Genomic DNA, 21796 nt, shown 5'->3' with positions numbered 1-21796 from the left:
CTTGTTAGGGGCTAATACAGCTGGTGGCTTTGAGTTTAAGCCAATACTTATTGACCATTCTGAAAATCCTAAGGCCCTTAAGAATTACACTAAATCTACTTTGCCTGTTCTCCACAAATAGAACAACAAAGCCTGTATGACAGCACATCTGTTTAACAGCATGGTTTACTGAACATTTTAAAACCACTATTGAGACCTGCTGCTCAGAAAAAAATACTCCTTTCAAAATATTACTATTCATTGACAATGCACCTGATGGAGATGAACTGGGCAGTAATGTTTTCATGACTGCTAACACATCATCCATTCTACAGCCCATGGATCAAGGTAGAATTTATACTTCCAAGCCATCTTGTTTAAGAAATACATTTTGTAGGCCAGGAGTGGTGGCTCATGCCTGTAACCCAGCACTTTGGGAGGCCAAGGCGGATGGATCACCTGAGGTCGGGAGTTTGAGACCAACCTGGTCAACGTGGTGGAACCTCATCTCTACTAAAAATACAAAAATTAGCCATGAATGGTGGTGCACGCCTGTAATCCCAGCTACTTGGGAGACTGAGGCAGGAGAATCGCTTGAACTAGGGAGGCAGAAGTTGCAGTGAGCTGAGGTCATGCCACTGCACTCCAGCCTAGGCGACAGAGTGAGACTTTGTCTCAAAAAAAAAAAGAAAAGAAAAAGAAAAAGAAACACATTTTGTAAAGCAATACTTGCCATAGATGGCACTTCCTCTGATGAACCTAGGCAAAGTTGAAAACCTTCTAGAAAGGATTCTTTGTTTTAGAGGCCATTTAGAACTTCTGTGATTCATTGGAGGAGGTCAAAATAACAACATTAACAGGAATTTGAAGAAGTCAGTTCTATTCCTCATGGACAACTTTGAGGGGTTCAAAATGTCAGTAGAGAAAGTCACTGCAGATACAGCGTAAATAGCAAGAAAACCAGAAGTAGAAGCTAAAGATGTGACCAAATTGTTATAATCTCATGGTGAAACCTGATAGATGAAAAATTACCTCTTATGTACAAGTAAAGAAAATGGTTTCTTAAGGTAGAGTCTACTTGACGAAGATGCTGTGAACATTGTTGAAATGACAGCAAAGGATTTAGATATTACATACATTTAGTTGATAAAGCTGTTGCAGGGTTTGAAAGGATTGAATCCAGTTTTGAAAAACATCCTACTATAGGTAAAATGCTCTCAAACATTGCATGCTACAGAGAAATATTTCATGAAAAGAAGAGTCAATTGATGTGGCAAACCTCACTGCTCTCTTTATGATATTGCCTCAACCACCCCAAACTTCAGCAACCACCACTCTGATCAGTTAGCAACAATCCACATGGAGGGAAGACCTTCCACCAGCAAAAAAAAAAAAAAAAAAAGAGGAGAAGAAGAAAAAAGTGATAACTTGCTGAATGCACTGAATGCACAGATGATCATTGAGATTTTTAGCAATAAAGTATTTTTTATTTTTTATTTTTTAAATTTTTTCGAGATAGGTTCCTGTTCTGTCACCCAGGCTGGAGTACAGTAGCATGATGATGGCTCACTGTGTAGCATTGAGCTCCTGGCCTCAATCCTCCCACCTCAGCCTCTTAAGTAGCTGGGGCTACAGTTATGAGCCACTGTGCTGGGCAACAATAAAGTATTTTTAAAATTAAGTTATATATATCTTTGTTTTTCTTTTTTTTTTTTTTTTTTTGAGACGGAGTCTCACTCTGTCACCCAGGCTGGAGTCCAGTGGTGTGATCTCAGCTCACTGCAAGCTCCACCTCCCGGGCCCATGCCATTCTTCTGCCTCAGCCTCCCGAGTAGCTGGGACCACAGGCGCCTGCCACCACGCCCAGCTAATTTTTTGTATTTTTAGTAGAGACGGGGTTTCACCGTGTTAGCCAGGATGGTCTCGATCTCCTGACCTCGTGATCCACCCGCCTCGGCTTCCCAAAGTGCTGGGATTACAGACGTGAGCCACCACGCCCAGCTATATATCGTTTTTTAAGACATAATGCTACTGTACACTTAATAGACTACAGTATAATGTAAACATAACTTGTATGCACTAGGAAATAAAAAAATTGTGTGACTTGCTTTACTGTGATATTTGCTGTATTACAGTGGTTTGGAACCCTAAGACTGTAATATCTCTGAGATATCCCTGTATTTTAATTCATAAAATAACAGTTTTAAGTGTAATAATTAGTAGAAAACAATAATGTTCTGATAGTAATAATGAAATAAAATTTAAAAAAAAATTGGGGTGAGAAGTTTATTTTCTTAAATTTTGGATTGTGCTGCTGAAAAACAGGATAATGGAGCCTGTGAAAATTCTGAAGAGAATTTCTGGGTACTTTCAAGGTCTTTCTAGATTTGAAATACTGATTCTTCAGTCTTCGTGGTTAAGAGTGAGGGTTTGGGCGCGGTGACTCAAGCCTGTAATCCCAGCACTTTGGGAGGCCGAGACGGGCGGATCACGAGGTCAGGAGATCGAGACCATCCTGGCTAACACGGTGAAACCCCGTCTCTACTAAAATTACAAAAAACTAGCTGGACGAGGTGGTGGGTGCCTGTAGTCCCAGCTACTCGGGAGGCCGAGGCAGGAGAATGGCGTAAACCTGGGAGGCGGAGCTTGCATTGAGCTGAGATCCGGCCACTGCACTCCAGCCTGGGCGACAGAGCGAGACTCCGTCTCAAAAAAAAAAAAAAAAAAAAAAAAAAAAACAGTGAGGATTTTTCAAATGTTTACCAACTGGTGAATGGATAAATTGTAGTTTGTCCATACTATGAAATACTACTCAGCAATAAAAAGAAACAAAATACTTATACATGTAAGAACATGAATTAATCTCAAAAACATGCTAAGTGAAGGAAGTCAAACATACTGGTTTCATTAATGTGAAATCATGGAAAAGGCAAACAAAACTATGGTGAGAAGGGAGATTAATGCTTGCCAGGAACCATGAGTTAGGGGAGGGGATCAACTGCAAAAGCACACAAAGAAATTTTCAAAGGTGTTGAACTGTCATATCTTGATTAGAATGGTGGTGGTTATATGTCTATATATAATTATCAAAATTAATCAGATCGTATACTTAAAGTGGATAAATTTTATTGACTGTAAATAATATCTTGACTTAAAGTAGGTGCTTTAGAGCCAGACTAAACCTGGATTCAGTCCCAGCTCTGCTGCTTAGTAGCTGCATAACTTTGGGCCAGTCATCTTCATTGGACCTTGGTTTGCCCATCTGGAAATGTGTATAATGATAGCTGCCTTGGGAATTAGAAGACATATTAAGTACTTAGCATATGCCTGGAACATAATAAATTATCAGCAGGTTATTATTTTACTTTATGATAGTCATTCTTCTTTATAAAATACCCCAGTAATGCTAGTATTTTGCTTATCAGTCATTAGTATTAGTTTTTAGGTTTGCAAATATAATGGAAAGAAGATTTTTCTGAGAAGAATGTGTAAGAGTGAAAGAGAAGGGAAGGAAGGATTTTTAAGACATCCAAATGGTTAATATGTACAAAACAAAAACAAAAATAAAACAAATACTTAATGTGAATGTAGCAGATGAATATATATCCTTCCCTTTCAAGCATCTTTTTTACCTGCCACTTTCATGTTGTTCATGGAGAAATTGATCTTTTCAATTATAACTTGCCTAGTTTGAGAAATGCTATCAAACATCAAACATTGGGTTAAGTGTCTTATCTGCCATTGTAAGACAAAGATATAGGAGGAGCATTTAGAGACAAACCCCAGCGCTCCTGCTCTGTAAGAATTTATAGTCTAATGAGGGAAAGAGGGACATTTTGATTCAAACTTTAAGATCTTAACCCATATTAAGTGAAATTTTTTCTATGACTAATACTCCAAGGCAAGCTGAAAGGGAACATTAGATGTTTGAATAGTTTTATGATACCTACTGAAATGGTGATTCAAAAAATAAGTTGCAAGGTGTTTCTTAAAAACTGATTTTATCACAAGGAAAGTAATTTTTTTTTTCTCTTATTGCCCAGGCTGGGGTGCAATGTTGCGATCTTGGCTCAATGCAACCTCTGCCTCCCGGGTTCAAGTGATTCCCCTGCCTCAGCCTCCCTAGTAGCTGGGATTACAGGCATGTGCCACCATGCCCGGCTAATTTTGTATTTTTAGTAGAGACAGGGTTTCTCCATGTTGGTCAGGCTGGTCTCAAACTCCCAACCTCAGATGATCTGCCTGCCTCGGCCTCCCAAAGTGCTGGGATTACAGGCGTGAGCCACCGTGCCTAGCGTCTCCTATAGTCACTTTTAATAGTTTTGACAAAAACTTCCATGCCAATTAATAAAATGTTATACTAAATTCTTTGAATCTTCCTTCCTTTTTCATCAGGCACAGCATTCCAAGGGCTCTGCCTATTTTGAAAATGTTGTGTGCTGCATTGATCCACAATTGAGTGAATATCTATCTATCTCTACCTACCTACCTACACCTCTGTCCCTTCCTCCCTCTCTCCCTTCCCCTTTTCTTTTTTCCTTGCTCTTTCTCATTTTTCGAGCCAGTATCATGGAATCTGTATGTGATGTTACCTTGCTTAGAGAGACTTCCTCACATTCAGAGGAATCCATGTAACAGAAGAGTTCATTTAGATTTAAACACCATATCAGCAGTTTGGCAATTTCTTACAAAATTAAACATATTCTTACCATACAGTCCAGCAGTTGCACTTCTTGGTATTTACCCAAAGAAGTTGAAAATAGATATCCACATAAAAACCTGCACATGGATGTTCAGAGCAGTTTTATTAATAATTGCCAAAAATTGGAAGCAACCAAGATGTAAATAAGCTGTGGTACATCCAGATAATGGAATGTTATTCAGCACTGTAAACAAATGAGCTATGAAGCCATGAAAAAACATGAAGGAACCTTAAATGCATATTACTAAGTAAAAGAAGACAATCTGAAAAGGTTTCATATGATTCCAACTATATGACATTCTGGAAAAGACAAAACTATGAAGATGGTAAAAAGATCAGTGGTTGCCAGAGGTTAATGGGGAGGGAGGGATGAATAGATGGAGCACAGGGGATTTTTTTTTTCTTTTTTTTTTTTTTTTGGTGAGATGGAGATTTACTCTTGTTACCCAGTCTGGGGTGCAATGACTCAATCTCGGCTCACCGCATCCTCCGCCTCTCAGGTTCAAGAGATTCTCCTGCCTCAGCCTCCTGGATTACAGACATGCGCCACCATGCCCGGCTATTTTTGTATTTTTAGTAGAGATGGGGTTTCACCTTGTTGCCCAGGCTGGTCTCAAACTCCTGACCTTAGGTGATCCGCCCGCCTTGGCTTCCCAAAGTGCTGGGATTACAGGTGTGAGCCACTGCACCTGGCTGAGCACAGAGGCTTTTTAAGGCAGTGAAACTATTCTATATGATACTGTAACAGTGGATACATGTTACACATTCATCAAAACCCATGGAATGTACACCAAGAGTGAACCCTAATGTAAACTGTAGACTTTGGATGATTATGATGTGTCAGAATAGGTTCATCAGTTTTAACAAATGAACATATGGTGGGGAATGTTGATAATTGGGGAAGCTATGCAAGTGTGGGACTAGGGGGCATACACGAAATCTCTGGGCCTTCCTCTCAATTTTGCTGTGAACCTAAAAAGGCTCTAAAAATATAAAGTCTTAAAAAAAACAAAGAGTAGAGCATAACATGCCCTTCCCTTGGGAAGTCACATTTATAAGAATGCAACCATTAAAACTTAGTGCAGGCCAAGTCATAAGGAATAACAGATGATCTATTTTAGTGTTGCCTCATGTGCCCAGCAGAGTACCATGCCATTAACATGAGAGTGCTGTTCACAGGGTACTTGTCACTGACCATACAAATCCACTTTTGGAATAATTCTTGTATTTCCACCTGTAAAATACATGTACCTTTTAATTTTTATTCTGATGGATTAGAAATATTTTTTCAATTTTTAATTATTCAGGTTTATGATTTAAAAGCTACAAAAATATTAGCACTGTGGATTTTCTGTACTATTTTTATAACCAGTGAACTAATTAAAATATTTGTGATGTTTTATTTTTAACTATTCAAATACAAACAGTACACAAATCATAAATACATAGGTTTAATATATTGCTCTATGTAGTATCACAAATTCAGCGCACCCGTGTAGCTCGTACCTAGATCAAGACCAAAACATTACTAACACCCCAAACTACATCCTTAGGCTCCTCTCTGGTTACTGTCTCTAGCCAAGGGTAATACTACTCTGATTTATAAAAATTATAGGTAATTTGTATGGGCTCTAAATTGCTTAATATATATGAAACAGTAAAAGAATTCTATCTGTAAGACTGGTAATAGTTGATAATTGGCCGGGCGCGGTGGCTCACGCCTGTAATCCCAGCACTTTGGGAGGCTGAGACGGGCGGATCACGAGGTCAGGAGATCAAGCCCATCCTGGCTAACATGGCGAAACCCTGTCTCTACTAAAAGATACAAAAAATTAGCTGGGCGAGGTGGCGGGCGCCTGTAGTCCTAGCTACTCAGGAGGCCGAGGCAGGAGAATGGCGTGAACCTGGGAGGCGGAGCTTGCAGTGAGCCGAGAACGTGCCACTGCACTCTAGCTTGGGCAACAGAGCAAGACTCGGTCTCAAAAAAAAAAAAAAGTTGATAACTGAGAATTAAAGTTCTTAGAGGGAGTAGATAGACCTTTGAAAGAATATTGTTTTGTTATATCTGGTATAAATCCATCTTAGCATAGATAGGATATTAGAAAAATGAAATAAGTCACATTACTCCCTTTTTAAAAATGTGGAGTCAACCAGGCGCGGTGGCTCACGCCTATAATCCTAGCCGAGGCGGGTGGATCACAAGGTCAGGAGTTCGAGACCAGCCTGGCCAATATGGTGAAATCCCGTCTCCACTAAAAATACAAAAATTAGCCGGCATGGTGGTGCACGCCTGTAGTCCCAGTTACTCGGGGGGCCGAGGCAGAAGAATCTCTTGAACTGTGGAGGTTGAGGTTGCAGTGAACCAAGATCATGCCACTGCACTCCAGCCTGGTTGATACATGTGAAGCATTTTGAACTGTTCCCAGCACATAGGAAGCACTCATTAGCTGCTATGATAATCACTGTAACAGGACCAAGGTAGTACATAATAAATTCCACAACGAATGATAAAAACAAATCTAAGCCACTGGGCACGGTGGCTCATGCCTGTAATCCCAATACTTTGGGAGGCCAAGGAGGGTGGATCACCTGAGGTCAGGAGTTCGAGACCAGCCTGGCCAATATGATGAAACCGTGTCTCTACTAAAATTACAAAAAATTAGCTGGGCAAGGTGGCAGGCACCTGTAATCCCAGCTACTCGAGAGGCTGAGGCAGGAGAATCAGTTGAATCCGGGAGGCAGAGGTTGCAGTGAGCCGAGATCATGCCACTACACTCCAGCCGGGGCAACAAGGGCAAAACTCCGTCTCAAAAAAAAAAAAAACCAAAACAAAACAAAACGAAACAAAAAAAATCTAAGCATCTCAGATAGATCACTACCTGATATTGACTACCTATTCCATATGCCATCCTGTCTTTCTGATATCAGAGTTCCCAACCATCATGAACCAATTAGTCCCAGCACTTTGGGAGGCCAAGGTGGGTGGATCCCTTGAAGTCCAGGAGACCAGCTTGGGTGATATGGTGAAACCCTATCTCTACAAAAGACACAGAAATTAGCTAGGGGGTGGTGGTCCCAGCTGCTTGGGAGGCTGAGGTGGGAGAATGGCTTGAGCCCGTGAGGTGGAGGTTGTAGTGAGCAGAGATCTTGCCACTGCACTCCAGCGTTTGTGCCAGAGTGAGACCCTGTCTCAAAAAAAAAAACCAACAAAACTCTCAGGTAGGTCTTTTGTAATTCTTCCTCTCTCCCAAATTCAACATGCTCCCCTCCACCCCTAAGCCTGTCTAGATCTGTTAACTTCATCTATATTACTTGGATGTTTAGTGTTTGAAGACTTGTGTGAACAACATTCTCATTTATCCTTTATGGGTGTTAATGTCCAATGAGTCATTTGTACGTTAGTATTGCAGTCAGATTTGTTTTCATTGGGTATCTGGCCAGAAATCAGATATAATGGGAGAAAAATGAATTTGTTGTTTGGGAGAGAAATAAGTAATTTTAAAATGTGGAGTATTTCCTTTCTCAATAGAGATTTTTCATTGGGATGCCAGGCAGCATAACATCCTTTGGGATGGGAAGAAGGGACAAAGAGACAAGTGATAGGATGTCAAAATTTATTTCATCTTTTTTTAAGTGTTATATTCATCCATATAATTGTGGATGAAGCAAATTTGGGGGAAGGGTCAAGCTAGGAAGCTACCTACCATTTATTATACTTTTTGTAAGAAGAGGAATTCTAGGTTCCAAATAATAAACAGTATAAAAGTCCCTTAAATTGTTTTTGGAATACACCCCCTTTTGTAAATTATGTAAACAGTAAAAGCTATGTAAATTCAGAAGATATTTTTTTTCAGCTGGGCAGAGTGGCTCACTCCTGTAATCCCAGCACTTTGGGAGGCCAAGGTGGGGATCACTTGATGTCAGGAATTCAAAACCAGCCTGGCCAACACGGCAAAACCCCATCTCTACTAAAAATACAAAAATTAGCCGGGCATGGTGACAGGCACCTGTAATTCCAGTTACTTGGGAGGCTGAGGCAGGAGAATCGCTTGACCCTGGGAGGTAGAGGTTGCAATGAGCCAAAATTGTGCCATTGCACTCCAGCCTGAGTGACAGAGCAAGTGAGACTCCATCTCAGAAAAAAAAAAAAAAAAAGATTTTTTTTTGTTGAGGGTTGTAGTACAGAAGGAATCAAGGAAAAAAAATAGAGCTTGAGCTGGATAATCCTTTCTAATATTTGAGTAGTGGGAAAGTGAGGAAGTTAAAGGTGTGGAGTGAGGGCATGTCTGATGCCTGAGGAAAAGTGGAAAGTAGTAGAAGATGAGATTGACCTAGTGGTATTTCAACTCTCTGGCTGAAAAGTCTGAATTATTTTCCTATGGAATAAATAGTTTTCTTTTCTTTTTTTTTTTTTTTGTTTTTGTTTTTTGTTTTTTGAGACAGAGTCTTGCTCTGTTGCCCAGGTTGGAGAGCAGTGGCACGATCTCGGCTCACTGCAAGCTCTGCCTCCCAGGTTCACTCCATTCTCCTGCCGCAGCCTCCCGAGTAGCTGGGACTACAGGCGCCCACCACCACGCCTGGCTAATTTTTTTGTATTTTTAGTAAAGACGGAGTTTCACTGTGTTAGCCAGGATGATCTCGATCTCCTGACCTTGTGATCTGCCTGCCTCAGCCTCCCAAAGTGCTAGGGTTACAGGTGTGAGCCACCGCGCCTGGCCTCTCTTTTTTTTTTTTTTTTTTTGAGACGGAGTCTTGCTCTGTCACCCAGACTGGAATGCAGAGGCGTGATCTTGGCTCACTGCAACCTCCACCTCACGGGTTCAAGCAATTCTCCTGCCTCAGTCTCCTGAGTAGCTGGGACTACAGGCGCCCACCATCATGCCTGACTAGTTTTTGTATTTTTAGAGAGATAGGTTTTCACCATGTTGGCCAGGCTGTTCTCAAACTCCTGACCTCAGGTGATCTGCCCGCCTTGGCCTCCCAAAGTGCTGGGATTACAAACGTGAACCACTGTGCCCGGTCAGAAATAGTTTTCTTTAATGCTTAATATAATACACTGTAAATATAACCCCAAAGTATCTTCCTTCTTCAGTATAAGCTAGTTGTGTGACATTTCACACTTTTATTTATTTACTTATTTATTTTTATTTATTTGTTTTGAGACAGTCTTGCTCTGTCGCCCAGGCTGGAGTGCAGTGGTGTGATCTCAGCTCACTGCAACCCCTACCTCCCAGGTTGAAGCGATTCTTCTGTCTCAGCCTCCTGAGAAGCTGGAATTACAGGCATGTGCTACCATGCCCAGCTAATTTTTTGTATTTTTAGTAGAGATGAGGTTTCACCATGTTTGCCAGGCTGGTCTCAAACTTCTGACCTCAAATGATCCTCCTGCCTTGACCTCCCAAAGTGCTGGGATTACAGGTGTGAGCCACTACACCCAGCCTGTTATGCTTTTAAGAAATGGATTAAGCTCTAAATCGTTTTACAAAATAGAACCTGGCCGGGCGTGGTGGCTCACGCCTGTCATCCCAGGACTTTGGGAGGCCGAGGCGGGCAGATCACTAGGTCAGGAGATCGAAATACAAAAAATTAGCCAGGCGTGGTGGTGGGCGCCTGTAGTCCCAGCTACTTGGGAGGCTGAGACAGGAGAATGGCGTGAACCTGGGAGGCAGAGCTTGCTGTGAGCCGAGATCGCACCACTGCACTCCAACCTGGGCGATGAGCAAGACTCCATCTCAAAAAAAAAAAAAAAAAATGGAACCTGAGGTTTCAAATTTGAGAAACTTTCCACTCTGAAAGTCATTTTACATGACAGGATTTTTAGCGATACATGACACCATAGTCTAGCTCTATTAAACACTATAACAATACATTCTATAGGGCTGGAGTTTTAAAGAGGAAGAAAACCTTTAAAGCACTGTATTATTAAGCATGGCCTGAGGTGGACCCAGTGCCTTAATCTCATTTTACTTTTGCAGTTCGTTTTGTAGATCAAAAAGATACTACATTCCCCCATCTGTAATACTGAGTGGAAAGTAAATGGAGAGAGTAAGATAAACTTTACTGAAAATTGTACAGAAACACATTCTGTAAAGTAACAGCTGATTGTATGAAATTTCTGTACATTTTTCAGGGGAATCTATGAAGAGAGAGAGTGTGTGTGTGTGTTTAGGGGGAATGTGTGTGTAGTGAGAAATTCAGAGTGACCACCGCATGGTACAGTTTTTAGTTATTTAGAATGAATAATTTTTTCTTATCTGGTGGTAAGATAAAGTACAAATAAAGATTTACAAATCAGTTTTTTAAAGTACTCTATGTCTGATATACATAATAGGCTCCAATATAAACCCTCATAAGACTTCTGAAACATCCATTGTATCTGTTCCAGTGGCTGCCACATCCAGTTAAATTTCTTTTTAAGATTGTGATTTAGCTTGTACTTCATAAAGGTTTTTTAAAAAAAATATAGTGTTTGCAGTCAAGTTGAACAGTATCTTCATATCAATTAAATAATTCCAAGAATACATAGAAAAGCTTTGTGTGAATTTTTTTTTAATTTCTAAATTCACCATTTTGATACAAATACCCATGGTTTTCTTCTATGTTTACATGCAGCCAGGAGCTATGGGCGGAGACGAGGTAAATTTTTTTTTTTTAATGAGATCTTTTGCTTGCCAAATTGTGAGTAAATATGAGTGTGTTTATGTGTGTGTGTATTTATACCTGTGTGTGTGTAAAACAATAATTATTATATGGTGTGATGTTCTATCTTATTTTAGCAAAATAATTTATCACTTTCATTAAAATTACTTTTTGTTGTTAGTTGGTAATTTGTTCTTTTAATTATAAAAAAGATATAGCAAAGACTATTTCTCCTTAAAGTTTTTTGTTATATAGCTTATTGTGAATAAACATGAGGAAATAAAGGCCAAGCATATGTATTTTTCTGCCCTGTATTCATTGTGTTTTTTTCATACACCTTAGAAGGCAGAACTTGGTTTTGGAGGGCAATTCTTGATCTTATTAGGTTGGCTGGTGAATTTTTTTCTGTTATATTCAGAGTCAGATTTACCCCGGAGGCAAATGAAGCTTAAGTTTCAGGGCCTCTCACTTGCTTAGACTCCTTCCAAAGTCTACCTAATTTTTGTGTTCTTTTTCTTAAAGAGGGACCCCAAAATAGGCTTTGGTCCCCATAAAACCTGCATTCTCTCCTGGTCATACCCAAACGAAACAATACGACTTTCATTTGAATAATGCTGTAACTGTTCTAAAGCATTTCCTATATCTGTAGTTTTTTCAAATAATTTTACAAAGTAGCTAGGAGAAGCCGGATGTAGTAGAAAGCATATGGGACTTAGGGTCAGACACGTAGGTTGTAATCACTGACTTATCATTTAGATTTGGTATGCTTATCTGTAAATTATGAGGTAATAAAACCAGTCTTGTCCTACTTCAGAGTATTAGTAAAGTTCTAGTTAAAAAAAAAAAAAAAAAAAAGCCGGGCGCGGTGGCTCAAGCCTGTAATCCCAGCACTTTGGGAGGCCGAGACGGGCGGATCACGAGGTCAGGAAATCGAGATCATCCTGGCTAACACGGTGAAACCCCGTCTCTACTAAAAAATACAAAAAACTAGCTGGGCGAGGTGGCGGGCGCCTGTAGTCCCAGCTACTCGGGAGCAGGAGAGTGGCGTGAACCCGGGAGACGGAGCTTGCAGTGAGCTGAGATCCGGCCACTGCACTCCAGCCTGGGCGACAGAGCGAGACTCCGTCTCAAAAAAAAAAAAAAAAAAAGAAAAGGGAAATGAAAAGCTATCCATGTAAATTAAAAGTATTCCAGAAATGTAAGTTACTTTGGTGCTCATTTGCAGAAGCTGAAGGAGAAGTAATAATTGACTTGCTGTGTGACCAAGTTAAAGCCAGAGTCAAGATCACAATCTGTGTCTTTTGGCTCTTTATTTGCTAATGTTTACCATTCATCAGGCTGTCTCTGACTTTGTAGTTGAGTCATGAAGAGAAGATAATGATGCTAAATTCAGAGTATTTTATTATGCTATTTAAAAAAATATTACAAATATTTTCTGCCTATGCTTATCCAAACAGTACTTTTATCATTTATTTCACAGCAAATATTTGTTGAATGAGTGACTATTGGCAGAAGCTAATATGTATGTACGGTGGCTCATACAGTCCTTTTGCTTTTCATCATCATGTGGAAAAACATTTTTGTAAATGATTATTTTCTATCCATGGAAATAAATATCATTAAATTTTATTGCCTTCTTTTTAAATTTAAAAAAGTTAAAGCCTAGAAATAATGTTATTAAGACATATTTTGTACCATATTTGTTTCATGTTGCTAGAAAAATGATTACTGTCAGGAAAAAAAGGAAATGGACTATTTTATATAGAAAATAGACACCATCTGGAGAATAGACAGCAGGGACTGACTTTTCCTCTTCTCACGTGCTAATCAGTCACCAGATCTTTTCAAGTTTTTCCCTCTAGTTTTCTCAGGTTTTGTCCTTCTCATTTCTGCTATTTTTGTTTCTCCTGTTCCATTTCTACAGCTTCATCTTTCTGAAACATCACTTTGTCTATGTCAACCCCATTGTCAATTCAGGATCCCCATGATCTGGCCTCTGCCTCTTTTACCAACGTGATTATCTTCATTTTTCTCACCTCATCTTCCCCTGACCAATCTATTTGCTTTCCCACTGTCTGGCCATACAGTTCACCCTTCCTCTCATCTACGTATCTAAGGACTATACTTATTTTACTAGTTCAAACCTAACCCTTTCCAGGAAGCCTTCCCCAGTTTCTTGCAGACCGTGTTTTCCTCTGATTCTGTTGTCTTGCATTTTTCCTGCCTTTTCTGTATGCCCTGATTCTTCAACTGGGATAAGTTCTTTGAGGATAGTTGTCTCTAGTGCCTAACACTGGGCCGTATGTATAGTTAGCACTTATTAAGTGCTTATTGATAAGGATTATTTTGAAATAACACCCTACATATATGCAGAGCAGAGTTTGGCATCATATTTTTAAAAAATTATTTTATTTTTATAAATAATAGCATATTAATACTATATATCAAGAATATAAAGTCACCTATAGTTTCCAAGCTTCTGAAAAAAATACTCATCCTTTTTTCATTTTACTTTCTCCCTATTTGTGAGGTTGATTTTCTTGTTCTCAGAAGTCACTGTCTTCTTAGTATGAGGTGCTATACTAAATATTTCCTAGAATGACTTGGTCCCTGCTCTTGGTCTGCAGTTTGATAGGTATAGATGAAGAAGAGAATGATGAGAGAGAGAAAAAGAGAAGCACAAATGCTAAAAGACTGAATGTTGGCTTTCTGTAATAAAAAAGAATGGACAGAAAATGTTTTGTCCATGTTTTCAATAAGTCTTTCATTTCCAAAGCTGAAAAAGAAGTCACCTTCCTTAAATGTAGTGATATAACCATATGGGATGAAGCATGTCTAGATCTCATATCTAGAACGCTCATTCTCTGAAATGTATTCATTTGAGCCAACTCTGCATAATATACTTCTGAGGAATTGGCAGACTTCCTCATGCTTATTTTTTCATGTGATCAGGGATTAAATTAATTTTTGATCCCTTTCCTCTAATTAACATTTAGGCTTGCCCAAAAAGCATAAAAATTAAGCTTGCTGATGTATGTTACTTCCCTCTACCTATGATTAGGAATAGAACTGGAGCTATAGCTCATTTTCTACGTGTTACATAAACATGTTGGTAAATTTTTTTCTTTTTTTGAGACAGAGTCTCACTTTGTCGCCCAGGCTGGAGTGCAGTGGCATAATCTTGGCTCACTGCAACCTCCACCTAATGGGTTCAAGCGATTCTCCTGCCTCAGCCTCCCAAGTAGCTGGGACTACAAGCTTGCACCACCATACCTGGCTAAGTTTTGTATTTTTAGTAGACATGGGGTTTCACCATATTGGCTAGGCTGGTCCTGAACTCCTGGCCTCAAGCCATCCGCACATCTCCCAACATGCTGGGATTACAGACATGAGCCACCGCACCTGGCCATGTTGGTAAATTTTCTAGGAACAGAAATAAAGGAAATGTAATGTATGTGAAAGTTTTGAGTTCTATTGGCCAGTGGACTTTTACACCTCTCCTGATAAGTGTGAAAAGTTTCCTGGGATAAGTAGAATTTCAGGACCTATTTGGATAATGGAATAGGAATGGGAAGCAAGACATTCTAGTACGTATTTCTCCTTAGAAGAAAGCTTAAAGATGAGATTGCCACGACCAGATGCTTAGAATACATATCTCTGAGTGTATGCTGTGGGGCCAGCTGGAGAGGAGAAGCTGGTAGTAAGACGATCTATGCTGCCTTAATGAATGTTTTTGAAACAGAAGGTGAAACTCCTGGACACAAATATTGTCAGGCTTTAGAAAGAGGGTTTTATGCTAAAGTAATGAAAGCAGGAGATAACTTGAACATCAGCTCAAGGCTTGGATGGGGGCATTGAAGGTGGACTCTTAGCAAACCAAGTGCTTCTAGTAATGTAGTTGAAGCAGTAATAATGAGAAATGAGAAGAATTATATGTGAAAGAATAAGATTTGAAAATAAATATCAGTTATGTATAGTTTTAAAATACCCAATTTATATCTATTTTTATTTTGTTCCAGTAGACAAACCTTGATTTCATTTGTGGAATAAGAATCACACCAAAGAATCTTACCATTTTTCTTTGGTAGTATTCTGCCTTTGATAAGCTTTAATATGTGTCTTCCTATACAACTGCAACCGCTGTTAGAAACTAGTCTACCAGGTAGTGTCATTTAAGACTTTTGCCTACACATTTAATATATGCTGTGCTTTTCATTTCACATGAGAATGAATTTTTATGGTCTCCATGAAACTCTTGTCCATAAGTGGACATGTTGGCTATGCCAGTATTTTTGATGTTTAACAGAATTTCCTAGTTATAGAGCAGTAAGGAGAATATGAAAGGTCCTTTTAACAATGCAAATGAGAAAATACAACTAGTCTACCAGGTAGTGTCATTTAAGATTTTTGCCTACATATTTATATTGTGCTTTTCGTTTACATGAGTATGAGTTTTTATGGTCTCCGTGACACTCTTGTCCATAAGTAGACATGTTGGCTATGCCAGTATTTTTGTTTTTGTTTTTTGCTTTTTGAGATGGAGTCTCGCTTCATTGCCCAGGCTTGAGTACAGTGGCGCGATCTCGGCTCACTGCAACCTCCGCTTTCCCAAGTTCAAGCAATTCTTCTGCTTCAGCCCCCCAGAGTAGCTGGGATTACAGGCACGCACCACCATGCCCGGCTAGTTTTTGTATTTTTAGTAGAGATGGGATTTCTCCTTGTTGGCCAGGCTGGTCTCGAACTCCTGACCCCAGGGGATCTGCCCACCCCAGCCTCCCAAAGTGCTGGGATTATAGGCGTGAGCCACCATACCTGGCTCATGCCAGTATTTTTGATGTTTAACAGAATTTCCTAGTTATAGATCAGTAAGGAGAATATAAAAGGTCCTTTTAACAATGCAAATGGAAAAATACAAAGAATGATTAGAGTTACTGTTATAAATGTACTCCTGCATATATTTAGTTCATAAAAATATATTGATATTAATTGGTTACTTAATTGATAACAAAAGTTCTAAAATCCAGTCAGACAAACTTGTGTGCTGAGTTGAAGTTGAGTATTTCTGTCAAAAGCCTGCTTAAGGGAAGAGAGATCAGCTATTCCAGTGAGACCATGCTAGAAGCATACCATCCTGCTAATTCAAGTCCAGTTGTATGAGCTTGCTTGTTTAAGGGTATGGATGATTCTAGAATAAAACATGGACATGAATCGGAGAATTTTCTGAATGTTCATGGTTATAATATCTGAAAATGTTACTGCTCATAGTAATAGGAAAATTTGAGCACAGACAATAGTGAGGGGAAGATGACTAGTTTTTCACTTTTATGGGAAGTTAATCTGGGAGGGACCAAAAGAAAGACTGAAGGAGGGATTTTCTGGGCCTTACACCCAAATTTTGCTCATTAAGTGTTTTCATACCTATACTGTACTAGACTCCAGATGTGGTCTCTGACATTACTTAATGGTCACTCTAGTAGGGAGAGAGACAATAAATAAGTGAAACTAATATTTTTATTCTTAACAGTCGTGATAAATACTAGGCAGAAAAGAATAGGGGAGTCCCTCCAAGGTAGGGAGGTCACCTCTGAAGAGGTGATATTTAAACAAACTGAAAGGATGGAGGGACAGCTATCTAAAACTTTTTTTTTTATCAAGGAAATTTTCAAATATATACAAATATAGAATACTTTAATGACCACCAATATATCCATCATCAGCTTCAATTATTATCAGCATTTTTGCCAGTTTTGTTTCATATATTCTCTCCCCTTTCTCCCCAGGAATATTTTAAAGGGAATTTCAGGTATTATGAGACAGATAGCTAGTTTAAAAGGGGAAGGTGGAAGGAACTGCATTTGTAAAAGGCTTGAGGCAAAGTACAGATACATGCTACAACATAAACCTCGAAAACATTACACTAAGTGAAAGAAGCCAATCTCAAAAGTCACATATTTGTATGATACCGTTTATATGAAGTGTCCAGAATAGACAGATGTATTGAGACAAAACGGAGATTAGTGATCGCCTAGGGCTGAGAGGTTGGGGGAAAATGAAGAGGGACTGCTAATGGATTAAATGGATCAATTTGGATTAAATGGATCAATTGCATAATATGAGAATTATATTTTGAAAAAGTCATGTTTCTTTAAAAAAAAGGCTTGAGGCAAGAAAGGGCTTACTTTGAGGAAGCCTAGAATGGCTGATACTTGGTAGGTGATGGAGGAGTATGTCTTAAGATGAGTTTGGAGGAAGGAAAGAGAATCTGATCTTGCTGGACATTAGCTTCTGGTAAGGATTTTGAACTTGGTCCAAGTACAAGAGGAAATCTTTGAAGCTTTAAAGCAAGGTCAAATGATTGGATTTATGTTTTTTAAAAGAGCACATCTGGTTGCTGTTTGGAGTGGAGTGGAAAGAGAAGTGGGTTGCCTGGTTAGGAGGTGATATTAAGCATGAGAAGAGGATAGTTAGGATAGGGTGATGGCCGTGGAGTTGGAGAGAAGTGAACAAATTAAAGATATATCTTGGAGAATGGGATCAACAGTAGCATTTAACAGATGGTGTCAGGTTGCTGAATTAACCTTGGAGAGTAAATAAGAAGGAAAACTCAAAAATGATTTTGAGATTCTGGCTTGAGTGATTGGGTTAATTGTAATGCCACATATTGAAATGGGACTGGGAGAGAATAAGTTTAAGGTAGATGTCAAAAGTTCACTTGTAAGCACATTAAGTTTGTGATGCCTAAGAAATACCAGATATTAATATGAAGTAAATCTATATTTATGTAAGATTTCTGTGTAATAAAAGGGATTCTCCTGTCCCCAGGGATCTGAAAGCCTGTCATCTAGTTAAACTCTCTCATTATGCAAATGAGACCATAAGTGAAATGTTTTTTGTTCAAAATCACATACTGGACACTAGGCTGGAAACTATCTTGACTTCTAGGGAATATATATGTATTTTATGAGGGAGTTATGCCTCATAATTCCTTTTTCTTAAACCTCCAAAGTGACTGATTTCTGAGCTACTTGCAAGACTAAAATGAAAAGAGTCAGGCTTGGAATAGAAGTGCTGGGCCAGAGGTACCCTGGAGCTGCTGGAGTGATGGCAGAGGCCTTGGTGGGAGCTCAGAGGTGAGGTCCCAGCAGCTTTGACAGCATAGTTTGGCCAACAGACTTTTGTTTTTCCATCATTTGCGGAAGGAAAGGGAACCTTCTGGGGAGGAATTATCTTGGACAAGCCTTCCATTCTTAACTAATGCTTTGCAAGTCTTCTATTTGGCACTTTTCCTACAAGCTCGTTTGGTTTTAAGCCATCTCCACATTCAGAGATGATTTGTCCAATTACTGGACCAAAAACTAATTGTAGATAGTAATTGAAATAGGTATCAGAGAACCAGACCATTGGTGGAAAGCCAAATGGCCAACTTGCAGCATTTGAGAAACCTTTCTCCTGCTTTTATTGAAATATTGAATATACATATTTTATGTGGCAGTATCATGGTGTTCTAAAGTAGGTTTATATTCTCCTCACATAGAAATATAATTTTTGATAAGTAATGTGGCTTGCTTAACACATTTTGGTCTTGGAAATGTTTTCCTTAAAAAAAAGAAATATGTCAGAGAGATGCTAGTTAGTGAAGCAAGACTCCTCTCTTGGGGCACTATTTAGGTGCAGCCTCTTAAATTTTCAGTTTCTAGTAACACATGTCCAGGAACTAAAATTTTCCCGACTTCTCAGGGATGATTTGTTTTGGAGATGGATTTATGCCAATCAAATGAATGCAGGAATACCATCCTCACAAGGGATTACTGGACAAATCAGAATACCACTGTTTTCTCATGAGCTGGATGTATATAGAAATAAAATTTTAGTAACCGACTGTCTACAAGCTCAAGAATCACCCCTTCACAATAGCAGAGTCCTGAATTTAACAATAGTCCTTCAAGAGCTTATAATAAGAGCAGAGGGGCCAGAAGCGATGGCTCATGCCTGTGATCCCAGCACTTTGGGAGGCCCAGGCAGGAAGATCACTAGAGCCCAGGATTCAAGACCAACCTGGGCAACCTAGTGAGACCCCATCTCTATATTGAAAAAAAAATGAGAGAGAGAGCGAGCAGAGGGAAACAGATTATTTTCAAGCTCTGGAAATACCAGGTGAACCATTCTGTCCCCTGGAGGAATAAGCCTACATAGTATGATAAAGTTATTGTATCTCCTGTTGGTCTGCACTGGGTAAACACTACAAGCTCTTACTCTACAATTCTGTCTTTTAAATCCTTTCTGCAGACTTTTTGTTCTGCCAGCACTTCAGGCAGTCACGTTACAGTAAGGATGAGTAGGTTATAGATTTTACATTCCAGTGTTGAGAATATACTTTCCTTAACTTGATTGAACTTGGATATTGCCCAGGGCTGCATATACTTCACACAAAATATCTGTTTCAATGGCTGCCTGTAGCAGACAAATAATCTCCACCTCAGTGATTCTTAAACTTGAGCATAGGAATCACTGGGGAAATTCGTGCGAATTCAGATTTTCAAGCCTGACCCCCACAGATTCAGATTAGTAGATCTAGCGATTGGGCTCTCATACCTATATTCTTATTACCCACACTTAGAGAAATATCATTTATGCGTTAGTTCTTAGCAGTTTCATTTCCAAGGGCAACTTTATTGTATTGCTAAAGTCTCTAGTACTCTAAATACTAATAGACAGAGGTTTGGTTTTAAAATCTTGGGAAATTTCTTAATTACCCATAACCACTTAATAAAACTGTCCAAATTTTTACAACTCTTGATTTTGTTTTCTTTGCCAAAATACTCTGAGCTGTGGTTATGTTGACCATGCAGAAAGTTCTTTTTGTGCCAGAATGTCTTCCACATCTGCTTCTTCTCTTTCACTGCTCTGATTCAAGACTTCCTCATGTCTCATCTGAACAGTCACAGATTTCTTCAGACTCTCACCTCATCCACCCCCTCCCTAAGTTCAAAATGTTGGTGGAAGTAATAGAAGTTATGGTAGGATTTTGGTTAGAGGACTAACATGGTCATAGATATCTTAGAGAAGTCATTCTGACAGGACAGAAGATGGATTAGGTGAGAATATCACGGTCTCTATGGAGTTAGTGTAGTTCAAAAAAAGCTAGTATTAGAGCTGGACACAGTGGCTCACACCTGTAATCCCAGCACTTTGGGAGGCAGAGACAGGCAGATGACTTGAGGTCAGGAGTTCGAGACCAATCTGGCCAACTTGGCGAAACCCTATCTCTACTAAAAATAGAAAAATAAGCCGGGTGTGGTGGCACATGCCTATAATCCCAGCTACTGGGGAGGCTGAGGCAGGAGAATCCTTTGAACCTGGGAGGCAGAGGTGGCAGTGAGCCAAGATTGTGCCACTGCACTCTAGCTTGGGTGACAGAGCGAGACTCTGTCTCAAAAAACAACAACAACAACAAAACAAAAAAAAACCAGTATTCAAATAAATATTAAATTCGAAAAGTGGGAAAATAATTTTTTCCATTTTGTAATGTAGAACATTAATGCCTGACCAAATAAAAGCAATAGGAGGCCAGGCACGGTGGCTCACGCCTATAATCCCAGCACTTTGGGAGGCCGAGACAGGCGGATCACGAGGTCAGGAGATCGAGACCATCCTGGCTAACACGGTGAAACCCCGTCTTTACTAAAAATACAAAAAAAAAAAAAAAAATAGCTGGGTGCGGTGGTGGGCACCTGTAGTCCCAGCTACACGGGAGGCTGAGGCAGGAGAATGGTGTGAATCCGGGAGGCGGAGCTTGCAGTGAGCCGAGATTGCGCCACTGCACTCCAGCCTGGGCGATAGAGCGAGACTCCATCTCAAAAAAAAAAAAAAAAAAAAAAGCAATAGGAAAGGTCTCAGTTTTCTAGGACATGATTACATCTCTGTCATTCTCACACCTGTGTATTGTGTTTCATCATAGATTTGCAGCCACATGCCTTTGCACATTCTGTTTTCCTTCCCTGGACGCTGCCTCACATTTAACATTTTTGGTGTGCCTTTTATGTGACCTAATTAGGCCAGGAAGATACAGTGGTGAACAAGATTAAATTGGTCCCATCCTAATAGAGTTTTCAATTTAATAGGGTTAGGGAAAGAGATACTCAATAAAAACGCATCCTAATGGTATAATGGTCCTTGGGGAAAGTGTTAGGGAGGAGAAGTACAGGGAGCTGTGTGTGGATAGAAAAGGGAATCTAACCTAATCTAAAGGCTTAGGAGAGTTTGACCTGAGGAAGACTTTTCAGCTGAGACCTGAAGAATTAGTAGGAATTAATTAGAAAATTGGAGAGTTGAAAAGGGTATGTTTGTTTTAGGTAGAGGGAACACATTGTCCTTATGGCCTGCAGCAAGGAGGAATAATCGGAAATACGAAAGAGGTCTGTGTGATTGGCAGTTAGTGAGCAAGAGGGAGAGGCAGCAACTGTGATGTAGAAGAGG

General features: G+C 39.6%; 1 protein-coding gene across 9 annotated transcripts in view; it reads left to right on the top strand.

Annotated features, from left to right (window-relative positions):
• The window catches only part of CPEB3 (cytoplasmic polyadenylation element binding protein 3), a 246909-nt gene that overhangs the window by 115661 nt on the left and 109452 nt on the right, over positions 1–21796 (top strand). For 6 of the 9 annotated variants that reach the window (XM_007963551.3, XM_007963553.3, XM_007963550.3 and 3 more), the window contains one exon: positions 11294–11317. The exons of the other annotated variants lie outside the window; for them this stretch is intronic. In XM_007963551.3, coding sequence (XP_007961742.1) covers positions 11294–11317 — 24 coding nt within the window. The remainder of the gene's footprint in view (positions 1–11293; positions 11318–21796) is intronic. 9 annotated transcript variants of the gene reach the window in all.

Source organism: Chlorocebus sabaeus, chromosome 9, assembly GCF_047675955.1.
Source record: "Chlorocebus sabaeus isolate Y175 chromosome 9, mChlSab1.0.hap1, whole genome shotgun sequence".
NCBI lineage: Eukaryota > Metazoa > Chordata > Mammalia > Primates > Cercopithecidae > Chlorocebus > Chlorocebus sabaeus.
The sequence above is the reverse complement of the archived record's forward strand: the minus strand, read 5'-3'. Positions and strand labels throughout refer to the sequence as shown.